We start from the raw sequence: 21565 nt of genomic DNA, 5'->3' as shown, positions 1-21565 counted from the left end.
TGGATCTGCTGGAGCCTCAGAGGGACACCTGCCCCCTCCAGAGAGGGGTAGTGGGAAAGGGGCAGGGGGTGAGAGGGAGAAGGAACAGAAGGCTTTGTGAAAGCATCACGCCACCGCAGTGAGTGCAGACAACCATTCCAGGCGACAAGCACAGGCGCACAACAACTGACAAAAGGCAACCAGAGTGAAAGGGCTCTCCTCAGGTTAGAGGAAACCACTCTGACCTGATGCATTGCCCAGCACTGGGCCTAACTGAAGGGGCAGCTGAGCTCCAACAGCTCTGCAGGGCGGGTGGCAATCCTGCCCTGAGATGGGAGCACTCCGCAGACAAGGGAAGAGATCTGATCTACACAGCACTGCTGTGTGGGAGAGGGTTATCCAACCTGAAGGTTTTGCTCATTCACCTCACCTCCTGCCTGTGGTTCAGAGGACTCCAGGAGACCTTACTTGGATGACTGTAACATCTCCTCTGGCAGCCTCCATTCTGAGTACTGAAGAGTAAAGAGGGGGAAGAGGAAGGCCTGACCTAGTTATTTTACCCAGGAGAAAACCAGCAAGCAGCTTTCAGTTCTTCCCTCCTTTCCCTCCTGTCACCTTCCACGTGGATCTGCCATACAAACAAGCAGATGGAGCCAAAGCACTGACTCCATTCTGAAAAATTCACCAGTTGCCTCATTCTTGGGCAGGAGCTGAGCAGGCAGGGGCTAGGACATGTAGTCCTGGACACTAACCATGGATCCCTATGGGCCATTGAGAGCACAGGGAGCGAGGGAGGCTGGAGCCTGTACTTCTCCTTGAGCCACATTAGCACAGGAGCAAGAGAGAGACATGCAAAGAGAAGGCCCTAGGCAAAGCACCAGGGCTTGTCAGGCAAATGAGTCCCATCTCCGAGGTGGTTCAGCAAAGGCTCCCTCGTTCCCTGGTGCAGCCCACCTCAGGAGAGAGCTGTCAAAGGGAACTGGGGGGACAGAAGAGACCATAGGTGTCTCCTAGGCCCTGTTCAAGTCGTCTCACTGGAACAAGCGTCAGAACATCAGCTCAGTCCCGGTTCTGCCCTACATGTCAGGCAGGAGTCACAGGGAGACGGTGAGGGGAAGAAAATCAACCTGAAGGGAGGAGAGGGGTACCAATATAACAAGACTTTCAATCCAGCACAAATCAAAGCACACCAGTCTCTCCCATCCCTTCCTTTCCCTTCCTTCCCTGGGGAGTGCAGAACCAGCAAAGAGCAGGCAAGGTGCTGTTAGAAAAGGAAAGTGAATGCAACACAATCTGAGCTGGCTGCTACACCCACACCCCATCCTCACCAGAGCTCACACAGACCAAACTCTCACACACCTTCAAACTACAGAGCCACACAGACCGACCGGCCCCGACCGGCCCTGTGCAGAGAGGACTGTTGGCTGCACGCAGTCTGATGCAGCCAGGAGCAGATTTCCAGGGGGAGGAGGAGAGGCTGGAAGGCAGCTAGAAACATACAACCACCAGGAGAGGGGTGAAAGAAGCTCTCTCTCTCCTGTTTGCTCCCTCTGTCTCAGATTCAGTCTCATCTCCAAATATTCACTCCTTCCTCTCCAACTCTGCACCTCTAAATGGCAGTTGCTTTCCCAGTCATGCGCAGTCCAGCTGATCCTCTCACTCAGAGAGATCATTCTTTCTTTATAATGTTGTTTCATATTTTATGCGCGTCCCTGCAACTACTGAAGGATTAGACTTATTTTTCTACTTTCCACAACCTTTTTACTTTGGGAAGGTTGTGACTTAACCTTCTTCAGGCCACCAAAGCAAATCTATCAGATTCAAAAAATGCTTCATGAAAGCTTTCACTGAGACCCAGCTAGGACATCCACCTCCCTTTACACCCTCCCAGGTCCCCTCCCAACCAAAACCAGTGTCACATCCTGCATGGCATCAGTCCTGCCTCCACCAGGCCTCTACTTCCACCTTTCCCTGTAGCCAGCGGAGTTCCTACCAAAGTTGCTGTGAAAGAAGCCAGCAAGTACTCACTCAAGCAGCAAGAAAAAAATTAATAATAAAGAAAGGCAGCAATTTGCAGTAACCAGAAACACCCCAGGAAGAGGGAAGGGGAGAATGGGGGCTGCACCTTGAATCCATTCCAGCAGCACAGACACGACGGGACTTCCCTGACTCGGGAAAAAGCATTAGGAGTGACTGCCATGGCCATGGGTCATGCAAGGTCCATGTCTGGGGTATGAAGGAAGGACCATCAGATCTGAGTTTCTGTGACCACCTGGAATGGATTCAGAGCATTGCCCCATGCAGTACCATATGCCATTTCCAAAAACACCTTCTTAAATTGAGTATATCCAACCAAAGCAAAGGGCATGGGGAAGTGGGGAGAGGAAATGCCAACCAACCACCAAAAGAGAAAGGAGGAAAGGCTTGTCACTTACTTTTCTTGTTTGTTTTTGACATCTTTCTTTGGTCTGTGGGGAAAGACAGAACAAAGGCCTCATTAGAAGAGAGTTTATCACATATACTTCTGATATCATCCCCAGTTCCCACCAAGTCCAGGGAAGGACATGTACAGGCAGCATTGCGGGATGCCCATGGCACAGGTTAAGTGGTCCATTTCAAAGTGCTTTTGCTCTCCTGTTGACCCTTGCTGGTGGCTAGTGCCAAAAGATCCCAGGATGTAGGTTAGCACTGTCCACCTGTGATAGCTAGAGATGGAAGAGCCCTGATAGCAGAGGGCTTTTTTTTCCCAGGCTCAACCATCCCGCTGCAAACCAACCAAGCAGGCTGCAGAAGTGTCTGAACAAGAGTCCCAACCCAATGGCAGAAAAAAGGAAAGGCTCAGAGTAATTTTATTGCAAGAGGAACCAGTGTTGCTCCATTCTCACCTGCAGTCACATTTACTGTGCTGTAAGAAGCTCATGTGTGATATGTGCTGACTCTGATGGGGTTTAATTCTCATGATCTGGAATGAAAGAAACAGAGAGGGTCACTGCCTGCTCACTCTCCATCTTCAAATCAGGCTGTTGTACAGCAAAGCACTAACACCCCAGGTGCTCCTGGGAAGAGCAGGGCAGAGTTCGAGCTAGCTCTGAGGCCCTGCACTCCCAGTCAGAAAAGGCCTTTGATCACAAGCGAGCAGCAACACCAGACTTGTGCCAAAGCTCTGTTTGCTCGTGCATGTCCGGTGCCAGCTCTGGTGGACTGCCTTGGAGACAGGCATGGGAGAGGGTGTACCACCATAGCAAGGCTCTCAATGAGCACTCCCTGGCTGATGCTGGACAGACAGCAGCTGCACATCCAGCCTGATCATGCACAAGCCATGCTCAGTCGCACGCAAAGGTCCCAGTTGAAAATTCCAAATCCAGCTCCTCTTCCTTACGCCACCACTCCTTCCCAGCTGACATCTCACTTTCTCAGTAACTTGACACACAAAAGAAATCTGGAGATTTGTGTTTAAAAGAGTCCTGCAAAGCTAGACATCACCCAGACCCAAGCTCCAGGTACCTCCAGGGAAGTTATTTAGAAGCTATGGAATATTATCTCATTCTCTTAACCCAGAACACAGCCGGAAAACTACCTCTAGAGACCTGCTTAAGTGCCTCTGACTCTTTACAAGCATGCAGGCATACCAGTCGAGAACTATAATTCAGCAAGGAATGGTAGGAAGAAAACCATCCCTAGCTACATCAAGCTACTATGGTCTGGCCCAGGCTGGAGCCTGCAAGTGGAATAGTAGTATAGGGAACCATGAGAGGGCATAGGCAGGTTCTCCAACTGAGTTCCAACACAGTCCAAATTTCAAGTAAAAGGACCTGCTGGTAAATCACTCAGTACTGCACAACTCTCATCAATATTAAAAAGTGACAGCAGTATTTACAGTGGCCATTCAAGACGCTAAGGGACAAAAATAGGTGAGGAAGCCATGGGTTACAGATAAGGGGCACCAGCACGATTTTGGACATGAGCTGGGATCCAGCCTCACAGTTAAGGGCAGTAACAAAGCTCTCTAAAGCAATCTGCATTTTCCCATAGGCCCAGCCTTTGCTATCATGGCCACCTCTGTCTCTTCCAAGAAATGAATTCAGCAGCCTCCAAACAAAAGAGGAAGACGCCCAGAGGCAGAAAGGCTTTTCCAGCTGACACAGAAGCAGATTGTTTCTTAGAGCCCCTTTAACCCCTACTCTGCCACGGTAGCTAATGACCCAAATTCCCCGCTCTGTTGGTACAGGCTGACCTCACATGCCCTTCAAGAGAGAGTACCAACAGGTTCTCCCATTTTGCCCTACTCAGCTGTGTCAGAACAGCAGCTGTGTGTAGAATTAAGGTGGAGCAAGAACCAAGGAATATGTTCTTTGGGAACTTGGGAGGTAACACCACCAGAAATGCTCCTTTGCATTCTCTAAGCACAAAGTGCTCGTTTGCAGAAACACTCCTTTGCATGCTCCTATCTACTGTATTTGGGCAAGAGCCAAAAAAAAGACTTTCCTCTTAGCCTTAAAGAGACATGGGCGACTCATCTTGTAACCCTGTGTGGTTTAACACAGAGCACCAGAGTCAGGAGACAGGTTCCCTGGGGTAGGCTGCATTTCCTCCGAATTAGCTGCGCGTTGGGACTTGGGGTGGCTGTGATGGCTGACTTGCTTCCTTCCAACCATGCATGGCAGATTGCAAGCTGGACCCTCACCTCCATTGTGACGTTGTACACATCCACAGGGACACATTCTAGGCCCTCATCGCCGCAGCAACCCGCACATCTCATCAGAGGCACACAGGATGGCTTGAATATGTACTCCACCTCATCAGGGTACTCCTGGAAAATGTCCACCAGGGTCTCAATAGTCCTGCAGAAGCTGCGTTCGTAGACTTCCAGGAATTTGATAACTAAAAGAGGAATGGAGGGAATAAGTTAATGCAAACTTAGCTCAAGACTGTCTAGTGCTTCACCCCTTGAAGTGAGCCAGACAGTTGCAACACAGCTACCCTATGCTCTTCACTAACAGTCTTGCACGCCTAAATCCTTTGTGCTCTACATACACACACATCAAGTGGGAAGGGAAAAAATCTCCGCCTACGGCTGCTTCAGGGCAAAGGCAAGATGGACAAAAGAGCCTCACTGTTTGCCTCCCTGGTACCATGATGCATGCCACAGGTGACTGTGCCCCAAACCTCTTCTCTGCTCTTCCCCATATTCCTGGCATGCTGCCACTAAGAATATCAGATCAGCCAAAAAGCTGCAGGAGATAATCTGCACTCTGGATTAAGGCCCTTCACTGGTTTGCCCTTTACTCCTTTTCAAAACAGCCAGTGGATGCACCATTGGGTTTTAAAGCCAGAAGCATCCTTTGTACAGACCTCAGCACACAAACACTTCTAAGAGCAAGCAGAGGCTCTGAACCATGGAGCTATGCATCTTCACCCTTCCTGTCATCTATGTCTTTTGGCCATGCAGAACATCCACCTCAGCAGGTCATCACGGAACCATGACAGCATCCACTACAAGTGACAGCCTCCATGTCTCCACACTGACCATTATCCCACACTGAGGAACCAAGACACCCACTGAAAGATTCAAAGTAGGCTCACAGCACCCCCAGGATTAACCAGACTATATATTTGGCTACTGAACCACAATGAGACAGTGTGGGAGGGGGAACAGGGTGGATCTGCCATTATCCCATGCCTTCCCTACAAATGGAGCACACACTAACTGCTTGCGATCTGCACTGATTTCACAAGTATTTCTCAATGTTTCCCAGTCTCTTGCCAAAGCTTCACTCTCCTGCTTGGTCAAGGGTTGGAGAGGTTTTAAAGAGATGAAAGATAGTATAGATAAGTACACACACATACAAACCCTGGGTGCTTAGTACAGTACTGCAAACAATGAGTACCTGGAGTCCTCCAGGCCTCCTAGCTGTAGCACCACACTGGCAACTGAGGATGTCTCACATGATCAGAGGGTAAGAGTATGCACAAGGAGAGAGTACCTGCCCCATGCTGTTATGCACTGTAATGATCCACCTGTACAGTATGCAGAGTCCTCTAGCACCAAGGTTGATAACTCAGAGTGATAAGAGCAAACTGCTTGCATCATGGAAAATCATGGTCTCCAGTAAGCGTTTCTAAAGTGCCCTGAACTTGTGACAAACTGGCATAAAGGTTACTTTGCCACAAAAATGCAAAAGCGGCAGGGCTTGGAGCTCACAGCCTGCAGTTAATTGTTGAAAGTTAATTCTAGGTCATACAGGGTTGACAGTGCCATAGTGCTGAAGTGCTGAGAGTGGGTACAAGAGGGGAGGAGCTTCCATCCAAGGAGTTTGAAGTGTCAGAGAGAGTGAGCAGCTATTAAAAGAGAAAGTGGCTAGTGAAAGGGAAATGTAGCCTGGCAGGCATAGACTGCTTGTTGGTATTCCTTGTCTAGAAGACATGTTTCTATTCCTTGTTCCTTCCTCTTCCCTCCTCCCCTAACTGCCGTATGTCTCCTTCTCCTGTCTGCTCTCCTATCTTGTCTGTGACTACCTCCTTCTCCTCCTTTTTCCTGTTCTCCTTTGGAGTGACTTTAGTCACCGCCTATGTTCCAACAAGTTGAACAATTTAGTATGTGGGAAATTCTGCAGGCACAAAGATAATCGCTGAACTGCACTGTTGATTATTCACACTATGCCAGACACAGGATCTGAGAACTCTGGCAGTAAAGGCATAGTTCAGGATAAAAATGCTTACAGACCTACGTCAAGGGGAGGGACAGAAAGTAAGAGGGAGGGAAAGCAGCAGTTACCTGTGCAGATCAAATGCTGCTCACCACACTGGTCTGGGGCATAAAGGAGGCAGAAACCGAAACAGAGTAGAAAAGTAAAGTGAAACTGACCAACGTCTGCCACACTTTTCTAAGTGTTTGCACTACCCAAGCATTTGGATTACACCAGAGAACCCAGAATTACAGATTGGCCCCAGAACAGCACACTCACCTTCTTTCGCAGGGCCTTTACTTTCACAGCTGCACCCTGACAACTATACTTGAGAACTGGGAGATTTGACAGGACTTAAGCCTTCCCATGAACAATCTGGGAGTTTCTACCTTTACTTTAACATGTGATGGTTTTGCAAAGTCTGAATCAGCCTTTGAAAAGGAACCAGGGAATCTTTCCCTAGCTGCCAGTCAGAAAATCTTACCACACAAGGCACCTTGCCTTATTCTGCTGGACACAGAACATTCACATGGAGGCTGTGCAACACTGTAGTTCATTTGCAGAGTTACCACCCAAACCAAACTGGAGCACATGACTGAGGTACAGTCAACCTCACAGCAAAGCCCTGCCCCTTTTATCATATACCTACACTTACTCCTGTCTACTGGGAGTTAGATTCCACACTTTGCTGGGATGATTCTGCCTGTGCTTCCTTTCCACTGGTTGTGTCATGAATGGAAGAAAGTCTCTTTCATGGGGAACACAGGAAGGTCAGCAAAGGACTAACTGCTAGGTCTGCTCCTGTCCTGTAGTCCGAGTTTCAGACCACATTAGAAGTTAATCCCACAATTAACTCACACTCCTACTCTGCAAAGCACCACCAGATTTGAGTCAGGTTCTTTGTTGTGAATGGAGGGGAAGTAAGGTTAAAACCAAGACAGGACCCACATTAACTCTTCAACACAGAGTTTAAGTTCAAGTAGTCAAGTGAAAACATGCTGGACTAGAAAAAGGAGAAAGTCTGTGATCATTTTGTCTCCCTCCCCATCAACTGTTAGCAGCAATACAGGCACACTACTATTTTACAAATAAAATGCAGCCACAAGTGGTGGTGGTTTCCTTTATTTATACCAGAAGAATCTTCTCCTGTGAAACAAAGAGTGTTTGTCTGACTCCTCTACAACTTCCTGTGCCCCAAAACATGTGGAAATCTCTCCTGAGCACAAAATGGTAGAGGCTGAAGCTAAAATAACAGTCTCCAACTAGAATTAAGTCCATCCCAAATAAAAACCTGTCACAGCTTGATGTGTCAGAGAAAGCATAAAATGGCCAAAGACACAAACCCACTTTTCACCCAAGCCCTAAGAGCTTCAGTGGAAGGGACTACAGGACTGTCCTTGGTTAACAGAAGCTCATCATCATCTCTTCACAGATGAGAAACTGAGCTACACAGAAAGGACCTCTAAGGTCAAACCACAGAAGCAGAGACAGGAAGTGCCAGGAGTCCTGATTTCTATTTCATAGATGTATCTACATAACATAACCTGAAATAGCAGCAGGACAACAACACTAAAGTCTCACCACTTATATTGCCAGATCAGCTTCTACTGCAATCCCATCAGCCTTCTTGTGACAGAAGTTAATTCTGATTTATTCTTTCCCACCACAGGAGGGATTTGTTGGACACAACAAATGGCACAGATGAGGACACTATCTCTTTTCTACCAACAGCAGAGGACTGGTTACCAAAATAAGCATCACAGCAGGCTCCATCTTGATCCCTCTGGAGTCACTGAACCTTCTTCTGTTGACTTCAGCAGGAGCAAGGGTCAAGCACAACAGGCAGCAGCCCCCCAGCAAATCAGAAATTTTGGCTGTGCAAAATGGACACCTATCCCAAGCGCAGTTTGCCACAAGCCTCTGGCGACACACATGGAGTCTGTCACACCAATAAAGTTACAGAAATTTAAACTGACTGCTACGAAAAAAAAAAAAAAGCCAATCTCGGCCCACACTGCTGGAGCCCTCTGCTGACCTCCAGCTGGAATAACGCTGAAGGTCACAGTCCATGGGGACCCTGCAAGACGTCTGCCAGACCCTGCTATGCAACAAGTGATCTGCTCTGCTATGCAGGTAAGGGGAAAATACGCTTAGGATGGTCTTAAAACAGGTGATGATCACCTCAGCCTGAAGGTTCCGAAGTCCACAGCCCTTTTATCCCACTGCTGAACTGAGGCGTGTGGAGGGAAGCCAACCTCCTGACACACAGGGCTTCACTAGACAGGGAGCTCGCAGGAGGCGTCTCTGACTAAGCCAGGGGCTGACTGCCCTTCTGGTCTACATTTACTTCCATGAACCAATGAGGCAGGGGACACCGTCACAACCTGGCCTTTGGGCAACCAGAAAGACACAAGATCACAGCACCTGGAAAGGCACCACCTTGCTTCACTGCCAGGCAATGGTCCTGTCCATACTGGACCACCAGGAACAAATCAGTAGAACCTATCAGATCACAGTGCTGTTCCCTGAATCGGCAAAGTCTGCTAGCCCAAACCAAAATAAAAAGGTGCATTTTTCAAGCCTGGCTCTTTACAATTTCCTGACTGCAGGGGTATCTGACAATTGCTGGGAGGCATGAACCCAGAAAACCATCCTAGATTGTCCCTTTCTCCTTCTCTTACTCAGAGACCTGCCGTCTGGGGGCTGCTCCGGCCTTTGTTCGGGGATCAGCCCTGGCCACCCAGCTGGGCATCACCAGCACCACCGGGAGAGAGGTGGGCAGCAAAATTTGACAAATCCCTTCCTACAGCACTGTGGCGAATCCCGAGCAAACTGCTCACCGCTGCTCAGCTCTTTGTGTGCCCCCGTGTGTGCGCAGATAAATATATATACATATATATATATATATAAATGAGCGTGCGTATGTGCACCAGCGCACGCACGCAGTTTCTCTCGGAGTTGTGGTAAGCCAGGGGCGGGCTGGGCCAGCCCTACTGCCCGCCCTGGCACCGCGGCCGCCCCGGAGCCCGTCCCCACGGCCACCCCCGGCCCGGCCCGGCCCCGCGGCGTGGGGCGGGGACGCTGCGGCCGCCACGAAGGGGTTGATGGCGGCGGCGCCTCCCGCCGGCAGCCCCCGGTCCCGCTGCCCGGGAGGTGGCGGTGTTGGCCGCCGGCGACTCCGGGGGCTCCTTCCCCCCAACCCCGGGTCGTTCCCGCCCGCCGGGAAGCCGCCCGGCGCTTACCTTCATTGGGTTTCCGCTCCCCATCCCCCAGAGCGGGCGCAGCTTTCGACAACTGCAAAGACAACAGAGAATCAGTCACAACACGGAACTGTGATGAGGACCCGGGGCGCGGGGGTTCCCGGGCAGGGGCCCCGGGGGTCCCGGTCCCGCCGGGCAAGGGACGGAGGGAGCCCCGGCGGAAGGGGGCGCCCCTGAGGCGGAGCCGCTCCCCCCGGCGGACACAGAGGAACCTTTTGTTCCGCCGTCCCCGGGGGAGCCGAGAGGGGCACGGGCAGCCCGGGCTGGGGGACGGGGCTGGCAGAGCGATGTGGCGGGCCCGAGAGAGGCCCTGAAGGGAGAAACGCGTCCCCGGGGAGCTGCTGTCAGTGACCGCGGGCAAACACCGGGAGCAAATGCGAGGCCGGTGGAGAAAGTAACGGGGTGACCTGCTGCTGCCGCCAACACGACCGGCGGACCCGGGCACCGCTTCTACCCGTGAAGGTGCATCTGGCCCGGGAGGGCAGAAAGGGGAGAAGGGCGGCCAGGCACAGAAGGGCATCGGTCCCCTCTCAATGTCACAGATGTCTGTCACCCAGCAGTGGTGGCCACGGAGGTGTCGGCATCTGGTCGGGTGTCAGGGCGATTAACTGTGACAGCACCACTTTGCCGACTGACGCCGCCAAACCGCCCGGGTTTTCTTCCTCTCTGATGGAAGGGAGGGGGACGCGCGCCCTCACTTAGTGGTCCCAGTCCCCAGCCCCTGCATGGATCCCGTTTCTGCGCTCCACAGCTTCCCCTGGGCCAACAATGAAAAGGCTGCAAGCTCTGCAGTGACTCCTGATGCCTTTTGGGACTGGGGCCATTTCCAAAGCACTGATGCAGGCAGGAGTGGTGACAGGTAACCCACCCCCAAAATGGTATGAAGAAATATTACACCACTTTACTAAGTAAGTCTTTTTAATTCCAGGTGAAACAGGAACGCCACTCCTCCTGCTCTTCATGAGGGCTTTAGCTCTGACGTAACTTTCCAGCCAGGTCAGGCTTTCCCCTGCTCTTCTCTTCTGAACCGAAATGGAAAAGGCCCAACTTTTCTTCACTTCTCCGAGGTATGTTGGCACCTGTGTGATGCCGTCCACCACAGAACTTGCTGCCTTTCAGCAGAGGCCCATAAGAAGCATGGGGATCTGTACAAAATACTGCTTTGTCAGCAATATGCTATGTTCAGGCTTAGAAAAAGGCCCTTTGATCTTCTAGATGAAGACAGAACTGAATTAAGGTCAAGTCCACCCCAAACTCACAAGAGGAATCTGCCACCTATGGTCTTCTAAGCAGTCCTGTGCACAGGGCAGCACCACCATCCAAGCAGTTGAAAGTGTCAGCTTTTAAAAGAAGGGGGCAAGAGAGCCAGTTAGAAGCCCCTCTCCCAGACATTCCTTTGTGTCTGTGCATAGTTTCCTTTGTCTAAGGTCCCCCTGACCAAGCTTCTTTCTCATTTCAACCACAGTCTTTCTATACCTGGGCATAACTTACCAACCCAGATCTGAGCTGCCCCATGAGTGGATCTATTTCCTCTCTGGGGACAAGGGGGCTGTGTGCTCAGTCTCAGTACTCTGACAACACTTTAAAAAGCAGGTTCCTAGAAACAGTTTCATTCCTGAAGTGTGAAGGTCACTGCAACAGCACAAACAAAATGGAAGCGGCAGAGACTGCAGCGGCCTTCCAAAGCCACTCAGTGCCTGACAATCTATGGGTAAAAAGAGAACCACTTCAAGGGCAGAAAAGTCTCAATCTTCCATGGCACAGGAAGAGGATCATGAGCCAAATCAGTTTATTCAAGTCACAATGTCCCCAAGACTTTTCACAGAGGGATTTCTGGTTCACACACAAAATGACATGACAGACTGAGCAAAATTAGCTTGGAGACACTTTGAGGGGCATTTTTACCCATTCTCTATGCAAAACTACCCAGCCAGCTGCCAAGCCCACTGCCTCCTCACATGCAAGCACACAGGCTGCACAAGTGGTGAGAAGCAGAAGCAAGCCACATGCTTTCGGTACTCACCTGCGCCTTGCCAGCACCTTGCCCTGCCCCTGATGTAGTGGAAAAGGAGCCAGTGCTCACCTGGACATGGGATGTGATCTGACCCCAAAGATGGGAAACAAGATCGGTGCAAAGTGGGCAAAGAGCTTCTGAGCTTTCCCAGGGGAGCTCTCAACAGAAACAAGAAAGGCTTCCCAGAACTATCAGTAACACACTCGGCTCACTATTCCAAGAAACTTTCCTGCCCTTTCAGCAGTGCTTTTCACCTGTGCCTAGTGCCCTCAAAGCATGTCCACTAGAACAGCAGGTGAGGCAGGGCCTTGTGCTTCACTTCAAAACAGTCTGCTATGTATCAGACATGGGGAACCAAAAACATTCCTCAGGACAAGCAGGCCAGCTGTGCCCTTCGGTAGGAGCCTGAAGGTCATGCTCTCCTCTGCTGGCTTTTGGCATTACCCAACAGTTCTGTAACACAGTTTCCTCCCAATAGATTTTCAACATTTCACAGTAGTGTGGAAGCAACCCCTGGCCCAGCCTTGAGAGTAGGAAAAATGAGCCCAGGAGTGGGGCTGACAGAGGAAGCTCCTTTCTTGTGCTCTTTTCAGGTTGTAGCAAATGCACATCCCTCCCTCTGTGGGGTAAAACCTTCCCTAACAAATAAACTCACTTCACACCATCTGTACCTTCCCCATCTCCCTTCTCCCCCAGTCCCTGTCCAAAGCAAGCTTTTCTCTGAAGGGAAAGAAAAGGTTAATCAAGTCATTCCTCTCTAACCATCACCCCCCCTCACCACCAGCACTCTTTCTCTCCTTTCCCCTCCCCCTAATCTGTGCAGCCTCATTAAAAGAGCTTTGTAACTGTTTAGGACTGGAACAAACAATCCATCCACTTTGAGAGGGACTCTGGGACAGGAGTTAAGGCACTTTTCATCTTAGGCACTAGAAATTCTCAGCGTATTCTGCTTAGGAGAGGGGGGTAATGGGACTCACTACACTCCTCCATTGTACATGCATACAGAGGTCAGCAATCCTGCAAGCTGCCAGTATAGCCAAGGAACCTCTGACAGAACAGGCAGGAGAATGATTTTGGGGTTGCTCAGGAATCAGTGAGCCCCTCAGACATCTCTCTCCCCTGCTCCCAGAGGAGTGCTTCTCTTTCCAGCCTGTCATCAGAGCACAGGAACAGCTCTGGAGAAGGTGACCTGCTGTGTCCCAGCTGCCTAAGGGCTGTGGAAGCAGGTTTTGGTGGTTCCCCATCGTGACGTGGTACAGAGGCACAGCAAAGGCAGGCAGCCTGGTGGGTGTGCGATCATTAACAGTCTAGTCACAGGCTTGTTCTCCCTCCCTCAGTGTCTGATCACTGCCTCTTCCTATGGCAATACAGCTGCTATATCCAGGTCCCTCTGCTGGTTCAGGGCAGGAGGGGAAGAGCTCCCAGACCATCATCAGGAGTGACCTGTCACCAGGCTGGCAGCAAGACCCCCAGATGAATGAAGATGGGCAATAAGCAGCTGCCCCCCATTCTCTAGGAAAGGGAGGACTGGAAGAGGACAACAGTGCAACATCTCTAATCCCGTAGTGCGTGAGGACTGTGCACGCCGTTCAACGCAATCAATCAGCTGGGAGGGTGGCAAAAGTGCCTTTCCCTCCCTTGCCTGCATGGAAAGGCTATCGCCACCAATGGAGGCAGACACCTGTAGCATCAGTGCTGCCCAGACCCAACCATGAAACAATTTCCCACCATTCATGTCTTGCTGCAGGAGCAACCTTAACAACTACCTCAGTAAGGAGTCATCCCCCTGAACCTTCACCAGAGGAGCACCGTGATTCCTTCATCGCTTCTCCTTCACTTCCAGGAAAGCTGCGCTGGATCCTACTTCCCCAACTCAGACTCTGTCAGGGCTTTTATTTAATGCTCTCTAATGTGCCTGGCTAGCTCAGATAGATCAGCCTGAGAGCCAGATAAATATTATCATCAAAGCACAAACCCTAGTCCTGTGTGAAGAGTCATGCCTTCTGCCATGCTCAGTCATCATCAAGCTGCCTACATGAGATCTGCTGGTATTTCTAACGTTCCTATCACCGTGGTGCCCAGACAACCAACAGACAAATAAGGACAGAACCGTCAATCTGCCTAAGCACTTATACAGCCCACATCATCCAGGTACCTGAACCCATAACCATCCCTCTGCAACATTTCCCCCCAAACTCCTGTAATTCTCTCCTACCATTTTTTCCACGTTATACTGTTTCCTTATCTGCACCATCCTCTGGCCTAGGAGAAAAGGCAGCATGAGGCTTTTATGGAACTCTTGAGGACAGACAGATCTCAACTCTACCTGATCCGCTCTTTCCTCTTCTGGGGAAGAGGAAGGGGAGGGGAAAGGAACAAGGGGAGGGTTAAAGGGTGTTGTCACTGGACACTGATACAGAATTGTCTATACTATAGGTGGGGAACAGATGCTACTGTACAAGTTTATTGAGGAGCTGGGAGGCAAAGAAACCCCTGTTCTGGTTGACAGTGGAAAAACTCCTGGAGAGCAGAAACAATTGTCCCACCAGCCAAATCTGGCAGGAAGGCAGCAGGGAGTTGCTCTGTGCAACACTCAAGTGACAGTGCGCCTCAGTTCCCATCGAGCACGGCCGAGCACTGCCTAATGTGCGGCTGTCACTGGATAAAGTAGAGATATAACAGGCTAGAAACAAAGCGTGCAGTGCTTGCATGACTTCAGTTACAGCTGAAATGGCTCCTAATTGGGGAGTTGCCTTCCAGCACTGGTGCTGAACAAACAATGTGAATAACTGATTAGTTTGCAAGCGACGTTTATTTTCACAATTGTGGGAGATGATCTGGCCCGCGCTCTCTCCAACTGCAGAGAAGAAATGGCAGGAGAGAACTAACCTGTTATAACCTTTAAAATGTAATCCATGCCTGCCTCGTGAACAGCCACTTTCACGTGGGCACTCTGTCTAAACCCCTTAATATCTCTTGGCAACACAGCCCTCTTGACTCTTTAGAAAACAGATTTATAGGACAGGTTTGCAAAGAAAGCTGCCCTTCTTTTTTCTTTAAAAAGAGGAAAGGAGGAAGAGTTGGTTTCTAATTCCTCAAGAATGACAATGAGGTAAAAGTGACTGAAGAGGAAGAGAAAAATCCTAGGTTTTGTAATCGCGGTGCAGGAAATGTATTTTGATTAATTTTTTTTCCAATCTAGAAGAAATTCTGGATCCATTTTGGTCTCTTTGATCTCTTATTTGTTTTTCCAGCTAGGCATTTTGAACTCCACTCGGCGGCACGAACCCGAGCTGGGACCCAAGGCAAATACCGCCGAAACAGCCTTTTGCAATGTCAGGAGACCCGAGGCTGATGCAAGAAGGCAGCGCGCTGCCTCCCTGCCCCGCGCCCCGCCGACCGCAGCGCCCCGGCCCCAGCGGGACCCTCACGGCCGCGTCGCGCCGGGGCGCGTTCATGTGCGCGGGCACTCCGCACGGCGCTGCCGCTGCCCCAGGGCCCCGCGGAGCTCCGGCCAGCGCTGTCCCCCCGCCGCAGCACCGCACGCACACACGCACACGTGTCGGTGCTGGGGGCACCCACTCGCACCCGACGCCAGCGGCGCGGCCGCACCGCACCGAGCAGGTGGGAAGCAAAAGGGGGGGGGGGGGGGGGGTTAGGGAGGCGCAAGGGGGCGAGAGAAAACAAAAAAAAGGGGGAAAAGTATTTTCGGCCGTCTGCCTTCCCTCCCCCTCCGCTACGCGGGGCACAAAAGCCCCCGTCCCGCCGCTTACCTCCGCGCTCTGCAGATAGAGCAGCGCCGCCAACCCCCAGTGGATCCAAGTGAGCAGAAAGTTCATGGTTGCCGGCGCACGCCGCGAAGCGGGGCCCGCCGTGCTCCGCCTCGCCGCCGCCGCCCCGCCGCCGCCGCCCCGCCGCGCTCTCGCCCGCGCCTCCTCCGTGCCCGCCGCCGCCTCCTGGGGTGCCGCCGGCCGGGCGCTGCGAAGGGTTCCGGGGGAAGGGGAGTTCCTCTTCAGGGTCTCCGGTTTCACCCCTCCATAAGCCCCGGCTCTCCGCCGGTCCCCGCTGCTTCTTTCCTTGTGCACTCCGCCGGGCCGAGCGCAGGCTCCGCGGCCGCCCTGCCGCCGCCCGGCCCCCGCCGCCAGGCAGTCCGAGCTCCACAGCGCGCCCGTCCGCGGCGCTCTCCCCGCGTCGGGGCAGGCAGGCACCCGCGTCGCGCTCGCTCGGTTTCGCGCACTCACGGCAAAGTTTGCGCGGAAACTTTCAATGCATCTCTTTTCCTGCGCCCCCTCTTCGCGGCGGCTGCCTCCGGCGGCTCCCCGAGCCGGGGTCGCCTCCCCAGGGGAAAGGGGCTGATTCCGCCGCCGATTGGTTCGACCCCTCTCCGCAAATCGGGGTGGTGGTGGCGGAAAGGACGAACAGAGCGTTTTCCTCCTGTCCTCTCTGTTACTGTCTCTTCCTCTCTCTGTCCACCGCTTTAAAAAAAAAAAAAATCAGAATAGTAATATATGGAAAAAAAAAAAAAGAAAAAAAAAAAAAAAAAGAAAAAATCCAAGCTGGATAGAGAGGGAGGGAACTGGGGCGTGGGAAGGCTCTGTAGGAAAGGGAGGAAAAAAAAAAATCCCAGCGGATCAAAGTATAGGTGGGGAAAAAATAAATTAAATGAGAGGATAAAGCAAGGCGGCAAGCTAACAGCAGGTCCCGGTGCCCGAGGAGGGCTGCTCCCGCGGCGCGCTGTCCCCCGCCGGCACGGCGTGCGCTCCTCGCCCCCGGCGCGGCGGCAGCCCCGCTCCGCGCACTCCAGCGGCGCCTCCGCGTAGCGCCCGCTCCCCGCGCAGCGCCCGCCCCACCGCCCGCCGCTCGTCAGCGCTCTGCAACTGATCACAGCGGCCACGGGGAGAGACGCTCCGGCAAGTCCCACCTCCTCGGCGATGGCCCGCCCTCCAAGCTGGCCGCGGAGGCTGTAGCCCCGCGGTTCCGTACGCCGGAGCCGTAGCCCCGCGGCTCGCGCATTTCGAACCCAGCTCCCTTCCCAGCTTTCTCGCCGCGCTTTCTGCCGTGCCGATGGATACGTGTTCGGGTCAAAATTCACTTTGCCCGTGGGAATTGTTTCAAAGTCCAGCAGAGCCATTTGGGGAGAGGGGCGGCGGGGGACAAATTGTAATCACAGCCATCATCTGACTACCCCCACCACAGGACTTGACTTTTCAGATACAGTGATTTCTTAGCACCTATGTGTTAAAGGGCTAAAGGAGCGTTATCCTCAGGTGGGTTTTATTTTTCTTAACCCAGTGCTATTCTCCGGTGGCTCAGGGGCCTGCCTGTACTGGCTGAGTGATGCCCGGGTGTGCAGAAGGGTGTCATATGGAAGGGGTGAAGGTTTTGCCAGACAAACCCCACCCTGCTTTCTGAGAAGGTATTGCAAGGGCAAAGAGGCAGCTTTGTCTCACTGAGTTTGATGCGGGCATTCCCCAACTGAGCTACCTGGTTCCCGTCGCACAGAAAATTTGTTCATACTGCATACAAAGTAACAATATGCGAGCGACAACATACATCTTTCTCCTGCTTTCATCCTCCAAGGACCTTATGTGGCAGATGGAGTGGAAGATCCCAGGCTGGCAGATCACAGGGCTCACCATGGACTGGTGGAAGGGGTAGGGGGAAAAGACACTGAAGAAAGAAAATGCTATATTGTCATTTAAAAGCAGGTATTCCAATGCTCTGCCACAGACTCATAGTTATCCAGGCAAAGCATTGGCTCTATAGAGGCACCTGCTGGCTGAGAGAAACACATGAAAGAACCCCACCCCCTCCGCCACCTCCCCCCCCCCAAAAAAAAAGAAATCTTTGGTTTTGGTAGATCTTAGACCTGTTTGTCCCTTTGTTTAATTTTAAAAGATGTTGTGTCAACCCTTGGTGCAGTATGTGGGGATGTTGCCCTGGTCACACTGATCCTGAGGAAGGCTGGGAGATGAGTGACAGGTCTGCCTGAGCAAGGAGCAGCTCCCATCTGGCCCCTCTACTTCCCCAGCTGCAGGTCACACCCCACACCCCTTGTACCCACAGCCTTCCATCTGGGCAAGGGTAGAAATCCAGCCCAGGTGAAAGCCTGAAGGAGAATATAAACCCTTTCTCCTCAAGGTTCACATTCCTATTGCAGTGTGGTAGGTGTTGTTCAAACATTGCAAAATAATCCCTTTTCCTTTGCTTTTTCTGCAGAGGGTTTCTGAAGAAACAAATACCCATCCAAAATAACTGGAGTTCCCCATGTTCAGGATGCAATTGCCAAAAATGCCTTCCAAGAGACAGGGAGAATTCAAACTCCCCCAGGAAAAAGAGGGGATATTTCATTAACTGAAGGTAAAGCAAATTTAAAATTCCCAGAGGCAGAAACCCTGTCCGACTCTGTCCCTGTTCACTGTGAACAGGTCTGTCTTTATGCCTGGCCTCTGCACTTCAGACCAGCAGCAAGCAGACTAACTCACTCAATCCTTTTGTTTGGTGGAAGGTCTTAGGTGCATTTTCCCCTCATGATAGATAAGCATTCTATGAATTACTGCAAATAACTTCCAATTATAACACTTCTCTGGATGGACAAAATCCCTCCAGCTGCTGCTTTGAGGAAAGTCCCCCACAGAAACCCCACAGAAAACATTAAATCCATGAGTGGCAAAGGGCAGCCTTATCCCCGTAAAGCTACAATGTACTGTAAATAATGTACAGAACTCAGCTTCTAAAATTACCACTACGGGATTGCTCATCTCGTTTTATGTTTCATCTGGATCCTGTGATCTTCCCACCTGCCAACATCCTGTTACCAGGAGAGCAGTGTGTGTGAAGTTTGTGCAAATGGTCATGTACTTGCTGAATTCTGGCACCAGCAAGGACATTCATGTGCCTTCCATGTTAGCTGTACACCGTAATAAATACTGACATTGCTATAGAATCTGCAGTGTTTGTGCTAAGAACTGCTCATCAAAAAAGCAAATCTATCTGTGTCCTAGCTATGCTTCTTTATTAGCCTTGTTAGGTTCCCATGTCCATGGCCCCTGAGACAGAAATCATCAACAGGCAGGATTTTAAATATGGAACACCTAAAAGCATAAGCCCCATGTTTAGGAACTTAAGGAAAGATGTGTGATTTGCAAAGAGGCAAGGTGATGACTTATTTGGAGCTGTGAGGCGCTGAGGACTTTTAAGAATAATTTAGGACTTCATCTTGCAGATTGAACTCAGTCAATGCTTTGGCATTGACTTCAAAGGACATAAGATCAAGCCTTATTTAGAGGCACAAAATACAAAATTAGGAGCCCAAATTTAGGCATCCATGTTTTAATACCTTGACCTGTGTTAGTAATACACTTCATCTAATCTATTTAACCTAAAAACAGACAAATGTCAATAACTTTTTACTGACTTGCCTAAGAGAACCTGTGGCAAAAAACACATTACCCACACTTCATTTATTTTTAATCCCCTCTCTCAGATCCCCAAAATAACAGCCAGAGCAATGTTAGTGGAGGAACTCAGGCTCACTTTGAATTTGGAACAGGAAACGTGAGAAATGTGGACATCAGAAAACAAATTAAACAAAACAATATTTTCTTAGTATTCCATCTTGTGGGCAAGTCTGGGGGATAATCCAAATTAGGAGAGAAGTCAGAGAAACAAAGAGCAATTTTAAGCAATTTAGTGCCAGAGCTATTTCTTAACACACAACTCACTGATTTCAAATATAGTCCCTCAGTGCAGAGCATGGAGGACAGCACTAGAAAAATCAACATCTTGGTATGGCCTTCTAGCAGATACGGAAAAAAGGCCAGAATGAAGTGAACTGTTGATTGAAGCAGCCAGGTGAATGGATCCTAAACATTCTGAGGTATTTCAGGTGTTTCTTTCCCTGTAAGAAATCACGGGAACACAAGCTGCAGTAGCCAAGCTATGGCCGAACTGGCTGCAATGGTCACAAAATGGTAGATCAATTAACTGCATGAGCCTTATTATTGTCATTATTTTTGTGTTGGTTGCACTAACAGGGAACAGCTGTAGGTATAACAAAAGGTTGCTCCTCTGAGATGCTTTGCTGACGCTCCCTCTGCTGTGATGCAAATAGAATACATGGGATGGGTAAAGGCAGTGCTCAGCTCAGATCCGCAAGCATTAGAGATGCCCATGCACCACCCACTGGCAGTTTCACTTACCTCTGTCACTCAGGAGTTTCCCAAAGATCTTCTGCTTCTGGAAAGAGAAAAGTGCTCATGAATGCACAGCACCATCACTCATTCTGTCCTTCTGGGCTGATTTTGTACCCTGAACACTTTCCCATAGTCAAAATCACATCATGTTATGAGGAATTGCATCCCTTTCCTTACTCTTTGTCTGTTTTCCTATGATTGACTGGATCTTTGTATCATCCTTTTGCAGCAAGAAGCAGAGGCAGTGACAAGTGAGTGGAGGTAACAGGACTGGTCCTCAACAGTCAGCAGGATTGTTTTAACATCTACGGAGACATCAAGAAACTCAAAACAGCTCATCCTGCCAAAATGATATGTAATGTCAGCTTCAGGGTACAGTCATCTTGACCCTGACTTATATTTCCCTGGCTAATAGATCTGGTAGGAATATACACACACGGTTTTTGTGATAGTACTTCACCTTACACTTACATCACATTCCCTGGAGAAGTATCTGATGGGGGAGCCTTACTCATTAAATCATTTCCTGGAGGGGAGAATTCATTTGGGCTCATTTATTATCATTTGTCCTGGAGCTCATATTTTACATTCTGAGCATAAGGAGTGGGTATTATTCATGGCTATGTGTCTAAGAAGCAAATGCTAATTTCAAGAAAACTGTTCTATTGTCTGAGGTTGATCACTTGATGTTTGTCCCAGGTGCTATACACATGTTGCTTGCTGAAGGAGATATGGCTTGATCTCAGATTTTGACATTTTGGTTACTACCAAACAAAAATAAAACTAAACTGAAGTATGCCTATCCCTCCCCTGAAAATCAAGTGGCATTTAGCAATATTGATTTGAACAATAAATAAATCTATTCAACAATCAAATCAGAACAACTTGAGTGGGGGACCTAAATGAGTACAATAACAGAGACACAGAAATTTGACAGTCCTGTGCAAAGACAAGCAAACAGGACTTCAGTCCAAAGGAACCCACAAAGCACCTATTCTGCATTCCATGGGCCTCAAAGTCGCCCCAGCACCTCTCACCACACTTCAGAGCTGTAGCAAAAGCCAAATACCACAAACATAACTCACCACAGAAAGGGAAGAGGGCAAGGCTCTCTCCAAAGTCGTGGCAGTGGCAGGCTGTGGCTTGCACCCATGCCCCACAGAACTGTCACCACAATTAGCGCCAAAGAAAAAGTAGCAAACACCAACCAGTGGTGTCTATCTGATCCAGAAAGAACTCCCTCCTGCCCACAAATCTGAGAGCCAGAATAAATTCTGGGGACACAGGGATGGGATCACAGGCACACCTTGCCACAGGTCACATCTTTTCTCTGCCCACTCACTCACCAGTGCTCCCCTAGAAGGTAGAAGCCACAGAACGCCTGCCACACAGGCATGGTGCCAACAAGTGCTGACCCAACCTCCTCTCATC

At 50.4% G+C, this 21565-nt stretch overlaps 1 protein-coding gene and 1 long non-coding RNA gene across 14 annotated transcripts in view; one reads left to right on the top strand and one right to left on the bottom strand.

Moving 5' to 3' along the window:
• VEGFA (vascular endothelial growth factor A) overlaps positions 1-17511 on the bottom strand; it is a 24042-nt gene extending 6531 nt beyond the window's left edge. For 3 of the 9 annotated variants that reach the window (XM_058834022.1, XM_058834021.1, XM_058834024.1), the window contains exons 1-5: positions 15713-16414; positions 9908-9959; positions 4664-4860; positions 2865-2941; positions 2415-2447 (exon numbers count right to left, since the gene is read on the bottom strand). In XM_058834022.1, coding sequence (XP_058690005.1) covers positions 2415-2447; positions 2865-2941; positions 4664-4860; positions 9908-9959; positions 15713-15778 — 425 coding nt within the window. In that variant the 5' untranslated portion in view covers positions 15779-16414. Of the gene's footprint in view, positions 1-58; positions 2252-2414; positions 2448-2864; positions 2942-4663; positions 4861-9907; positions 9960-15712; positions 16415-16632; positions 16844-17492 lie in introns of those variants that run through there. The other 6 variants (XM_058834025.1, XM_058834020.1, XM_058834026.1 and 3 more) reach the window with 6 other exon arrangements.
• On the top strand, positions 12095-21565 carry LOC131576910 (uncharacterized). 5 transcript variants are annotated; one of them, XR_009277101.1, is made up of 5 exons: positions 12095-15051; positions 15194-15563; positions 17520-17976; positions 18159-18299; positions 20364-21565. It is a non-coding gene; the product is annotated as an uncharacterized LOC131576910 (long non-coding RNA). The 5 variants fall into 5 exon arrangements; XR_009277099.1 differs by having other exon boundaries at positions 17520-17593; positions 20364-21562; XR_009277102.1 differs by lacking the exon at positions 17520-17976 and having other exon boundaries at positions 12095-14090; positions 20364-21560.

The sequence above is a fragment of the Poecile atricapillus genome, chromosome 3, assembly GCF_030490865.1.
Source record: "Poecile atricapillus isolate bPoeAtr1 chromosome 3, bPoeAtr1.hap1, whole genome shotgun sequence".
NCBI lineage: Eukaryota > Metazoa > Chordata > Aves > Passeriformes > Paridae > Poecile > Poecile atricapillus.
The sequence above is the reverse complement of the archived record's forward strand: the minus strand, read 5'-3'. Positions and strand labels throughout refer to the sequence as shown.